The sequence below is a fragment of the Scomber scombrus genome, chromosome 13 (genome assembly GCF_963691925.1).
Source record: "Scomber scombrus chromosome 13, fScoSco1.1, whole genome shotgun sequence".
NCBI lineage: Eukaryota > Metazoa > Chordata > Actinopteri > Scombriformes > Scombridae > Scomber > Scomber scombrus.
The window spans coordinates 26,767,060-26,773,059 of record NC_084982.1 but is presented as its reverse complement, the minus strand read 5'-3'; the positions used below and the strand labels follow the sequence as shown (position 1 = coordinate 26,773,059).

The window sequence follows — 6,000 nt, the reverse complement described above, 5'->3', positions numbered from 1 at the left end:
ATGATACAAACATTACAAACAATTATAATCTGAAGCATTAGATTACAACAACAATACTACCATCTTTTCAATTTGACATCTCAATCGTCACAATCTTGAAACCATCATGATTACTTGTAATTCCAAGCAGATGTAGTGCTACTTATCTTACATACTGTAGATTTTCACTAATGCTCTTGGGGTGCTCTTACAAATATCAGCCTTTGAGGAAAGCCTCTCTTTGTTGGCTCATGACAGCAGTTGCTACACTCTTTACAAAACCGGTCTCACTGCAGGAAGTTATGCAGGCTAGTCGTCGTCGTCGTCGTCTTCTTCAGATGCCTTTGGATCGACAACCATCTCCTCCTCGAAACAGAGCTTGAAGAAGGTGATCAATGAGTTTAGCATGTAGCGTTGGCTCTTGACAGAAGCAATGTTGTGTCCTTCATCTGGGAAAATCTAGGCAACGGAAAATATAAAACAAAGTTGCAATGGCACATTAAAAGGGGATGTACCACGTATATTTGAAGGTCTATGTTCAAGATTTGGAACTCCACTGTTATGTATATATGCATGATTTACAAAAAGCTCCTTATTTATCCTATACTAGCCCTGCATGCAGTTCAGCCTCAGTCTGAAACAGACAGTCTTAGCTCTGGTCTCTTTGAACCCCTCTTATCTAAACAGACTAGAGTTTCTGGCTCACAATATTTCTTCAAATTAGATCTGCAGCAAGTCAAAGAAGGACCAGACTGTCCTGAGTGTGAAGTTTTCCACCTCTCTTAAACCCCACAAAAAGGGAACCATCACACCTTGATTGGCCAAGAGGAGAATGCACCCAGCTGCTCTTAATAACTACTCAGGAGCCAGTCCCCAAACCCTGCGCAACAGGTGATCTGAATAATCCCTCAATCAACTCAGAGGGATTTTGGCATTCAGCTACACGAATTTCGGAATAGGGGAATGGTAGCAAGACCCAAGAATGGATGACAGCTACAAGTAATGCACATTGCTACTATATAGTCTTTAGAAAAATACAACAATAATGGTATTGACTCATTCATGATGGTGGTACGCCTACAGTAGAAGGCATACAATCATGACCTCCTCAACAAACTCAAACTATCTAATAACACTGTATTAAAGTTTTTACTTTTCACTACTTAATAATGGAGAAATGCATTAAAACTCTGAAACATTTGTGAACAAAATGATCCAGTTAATCAAAAAGTGCTCTTCAGACCCAGCTTTGTGAAAAGGTCTTAAGAGGCAATTCTTGGTTAGGAATGTTTAGTGCCATTAGGAGGACTCTTTGTGGTAAGATAAGACACTCTGAATACAGCTTTACATCTGTTAGGGTTGTCAGGGGTTAAGGTGGAATTCTTGTTTTCAATGACTTTCAGTGGTTTAAGTTTTTCACTTTGCTGCATTAATGTACAATAGTTGTCGATCCTGACTTCATAGCTACAGTAAGACTATGTAGTGGTGCTACATGGCAAATGTTTGACCATGCATCAGTGATGCTTGGTGTTCTCAGACATGCAGCAAACTTGAAACCTTCAACAAAGGAAAAAGTCAGTGAAAGGATGCTTTTCAGCTCTGTGCTTTTTAATTATTTAAGCCAAAAGGGTAAGGAGGGTGTCTGTTTCAGCTACAGCATAAACACAACACCAAGGTCTCTCCTCTTATCAGGAAGGTTAAACGAATGCGCTTTCAGAGAAGAAATGGCAGCAGTCACCTGGAGAGTGTAGTTAACATTTGATGCGGACAGCAGTTTGACCAACTCAGCAGAGTGCTGGAAGTGAACAGTGGCTGAAAAAGAACAGATAATTAAATTGGATTCATCACACCTTAATTAACACAAAAGCTACTCAGTCCATTACACTCACACAGTTGTAAATTCAATGAAACTTAATTGGTACCAATTATTACCAACAGTACCGGGACATTGATATTTAGCAAGATGTAATATTGTGGCCTGTAATATAGTACAACGAAGACGAGAGTCAAGACCAAGTGAAGATTTAAAATGCCACCTTCAAATAGTACTGAAAATACTGAGTACAGAATCCTATTAATGCAGTAAATCCTTTACTATACATTGGCAAAGTGATGAAGAATAGCAGCAATTCTATACAGATAACAGCTTTTTTAATGCACATAGATTACAAGTTACAATTTAGTGCTTCAGACCATTCAAAGTGAAGTCCTGTTATATGTTTTTAGTGTTTAGTTTGCAAATAAACCCAATTACACACCAACATATCTGCCTTACTGTCTGTACCTATACTCACCATCAGCTGTGCCGTGGATAATAAGAAATTTCAGCGGAGATGGTCCTGAGATGTTACGGAGCAGGCTGGAAATCTGGAGACATTAAACAATTACCCTCCATAGAGAGAAACAGTAGCACATTTAATATCACCTTTACACACATACTTAAATACTGTGAGCTCTTATGTTCATGGGGATGAACAGAGAAATTCAAGCTGAAAAATAGAAAATCACATTTTTTTTCGTAACAAGATAATTTCCTATGGGTTCTTATAGTAGTTATTTTCAGTTATAGCCAAAGAGGGGATTACGTGACAGTACAGTAAGTGCAGTTAGTACTAATGTGCTGTGTAGTAAGTAGTAAAAATGAGGTGATTTGTGTGGACATAGTAGAAACATTACAGGCTCTGTTTTTCTTGCATAGTTATGGCTTTTGGGTATTTTCATGACTTTAAAATGTATTTTGCCTTTCTGTTTTATTATTTGTATACAACACTGAACACACCATGCACAGGTGGGAAGAAATGTGTAAATATGTGGAACTTTTTAATTTCAAATAAGGCAGCACAAAGTGAGTTTCTGATGGGTTAGGGTTAGGGTTAGGGTTAGCATAGCACTTTGGTAATTCTTTCAAGTGCTAACTAAAATCTAAAAGTAATTATTCTGACAAATGTATAGAGCATTGTAAAAGAGGACCGACTGATTTTAGAGGTATTGTATATATCCATTGTAAAGTCCCATTAACATTGACATGTCAAAGTCTTCTGTAACAGTTTTATAGGTATATGTTATGACCATAATTTTGGCTCCAAATACATCAACAGCCATGAGCCTCAGCTTTTTTCTTATAAAGAGTAAGCTTGTGAGAATGTGATGTGAGCTGTAGTACATTCAAAATGCATTGTCATGGCAATAACTTGTTATACCAGAAAAGGCAAAGGTATAATTAATCATATCAACAATTATGTATATGTCACAACTTGGGCCCTGGAGCAGGCAAACCTAAATACAATGCAGCCATCATTAATATCATAATTAACAACTCTGCTTTTCTTGCTGTGACACGTCAAAATACTTGCTGTGAAAAATGTTTGTTGGGGACTAAACATCATATAAGTTTGTCTGAAATTGACTCATAATCTGAATATGTCATCTGGTTTCTATAAACTTTATCTTATATAGGACATTCATGATTATCCAAGATTATTCATACTGTGCATCACGAAGAACAGACATATACTGTGACAATAGGTATGTGAGTGTATGTCAGATTAATGCAGTCATATAAACTAACATTTTTACAAACTATTCATGATTTTACTATGTATTTCTATTTTTATTCTATTCAGTTTATATTCTATTCTAACAGTGAGCAACAGCATGTGACAGTTATGTATTCAGATTGTTGTGCTGCAGCATAAAATCAGCAATATTGGGGAATGACATGACTGAACTTTCAATATCTCTGCAAACATAAACCATAAAAGAAACCATCTGCCTCTAACTGCAGATTTGTGTGTGTGTGTGTGTGTGTGTGTGTGTGTGTGTGTGTGTGTGTGTGTGTGTGTGTGTGTGTGTGTGTGTGTGTGTGTGTGTGTGTGTGTGTGTGTGTGTGTGTGTGTGTGTGTGTGTGTGTTTGTGTGTGTTTGTGTGTTCACATCTTGCCAAAAGGCACCATTCAGATGACAATAGTCTATTATTGTCTGGAAGAGATTTTGGATAGTTTTTTTTTACATGTCCAACTGCAATTGGCATAGCTGTTTCAGAGGTAGGAGGCCATTTTTCTAATTTAGATTCCACATCATGCAGCCTTTTTGAACATGGAAACAAAGGGTCCATATAAAGATTGAAACTCCCAATTTATGCACTACCTAATACTTTGTACTGATCTTCGCACTGTCAATAAAATATGCCCACTTTATCTCATTTACATGTTGAATGTCATAATAAACTGTTTTACCAGTTTGCGTTGTTAATGTGTCAGGTCAGGAGTATAAACTGGATGACACTTTCAGAAACATTTTGAGATCAAACAGACAGAGTAATGAGACTGTACAGTAACTGGTGTCTTTATATGAATAGATAATGTGAAGATAAAGGCATGTTCAAAGAGTTTTTATTCTAAATTGACCCCAGAAACCTTATAATAAACCACTGATGTCAAGTCCTACTTGATATTTTCGATCCTCCTTCACTGGAGAGCCAAAGTATTTCTCACTGAAGGCAGACCCTTTATGAAAGATGAAAAGAAAACAGTTAATGGTGACATATTGTTCATGGTAAAAGTGCCACTGCCTTTTAACATTACTCCTTCAATTAAGATGGCATATTGTGACAAATAGATATAGTTTGTTGCCTTCTTAGGTTTGCGTTGTTGGATTAACCAGCTGTCAGAATGTCCTTGTCATGTTCTTAATGAGCTACAACTTCACAACACTGTTATATCATAGTCATTATATCGTAGTCATGTATGATATTTCATTGCTGTGTGATTCTTGGTATCTTACCATATAGTCTCCAGTTTGTTATAGGAGCAACAGCGACGCCACATTTGAAAACAGAGCTGTAGGACAGGACTAGGAGTGAGGTGAGGAAGCCTCCATATGCCTAAGGGGAAAAAATGCTTTAAAATAATGTTTGTAGACAATGCATCTGGTTATTTCTGTATTAGATACAAATCCTAACTTACCTTTCCATAAACTCCAATTCTGTTGACATCGATATAAGGTAGCCTGATCAGGTGCCTGAAACATTAGAGTGACTTACTTGACAAGTTATGTGACAATCTAGTTCATTGCTAATTACTCTAAAAATTGCCAATTTGTCAAGAGTAAAAAGTAATTTGTGACATTGTTACACATCATTTTGTACTCAGACCAAGTCCAACAAATGCTTTGCCAACTTGCCCTCCAACAACAAGCAGCAGGCCTAAAGTTTGAAGGGGTTTACAGGCCACAGAGCTAGTTAAGACCCTGAGCAGCACTTCAGAAATCCCATCCTCACATGAGGCTTACCGGTGGCTGGCTTGGCAGCTAACAAAAACATGAAGGATTTTGGCACAACAAAGTCATACACCAATATAGATACAATCAATAACAACAACAAAAATGAGTAAAGTCACAGGAATACAGTACAGAAATGCCCTCCTTGGTGACCCACACTGTACTGTACACAGTTTTTAACCCTGGTATGATACAATAAACTCAATCATTTTCAGAAACCAAAACCTACTCCAGAACTGTGATCTGGTCCTGAACATCAACAGTCCCCAGTCTCTGATGAACATCTTGCAGGATCGTCTGGCCCTGAAAGCCGCTGCCTCGGCCGTCCAGACGAGCAACGATGACGCTGTCAGCACTGACCAGCACAGAGTCCCAGGTGAGAGCAAAGCAGTCATTCACAATCTGACCACCAGGGGTGCTGTCACTATAAAAAAAATTACAATGAGTTTAGTCTATTTAGAAAACCAAGGTTTCCAGGAAAATTCACACACACACAAAACACAATTTAGGGTTAGGGTTAGGGTTAGGCTAACCCCTGACTCTAACCCTAACCCTAACCCTCTTAAAACCAAACATAGGTCCTTATCAACCAATTATTAGCTACAACAACTACTAACTGATTATTTCTTTGTGTAATACAAAACCAAAAGTAAAGATCAAACAGGAGTCATAAAAAAAAGCATAAACATATTTTTGTTTTATGACCGCTATCTATCGCGGGGTCCATTGTAGAGGTTCCTAGCTA

The 6,000-nt window shown here is 37.7% G+C and overlaps 1 protein-coding gene across 1 annotated transcript in view; it reads right to left on the bottom strand.

Annotated features, from left to right (window-relative positions):
* Nucleotides 1-288: 288 nt before the first annotated feature.
* The window catches only part of LOC133992652 (inactive dipeptidyl peptidase 10-like), a 56,581-nt gene continuing 50,869 nt past the window's right edge, over nt 289-6,000 (bottom strand). The window contains exons 20-26 of the mRNA XM_062431337.1: nt 5,485-5,679; nt 4,943-4,997; nt 4,761-4,860; nt 4,425-4,483; nt 2,274-2,346; nt 1,718-1,791; nt 289-438 (exon numbers count right to left, since the gene is read on the bottom strand). Coding sequence (XP_062287321.1) covers nt 289-438; nt 1,718-1,791; nt 2,274-2,346; nt 4,425-4,483; nt 4,761-4,860; nt 4,943-4,997; nt 5,485-5,679 — 706 coding nt within the window. The remainder of the gene's footprint in view (nt 439-1,717; nt 1,792-2,273; nt 2,347-4,424; nt 4,484-4,760; nt 4,861-4,942; nt 4,998-5,484; nt 5,680-6,000) is intronic.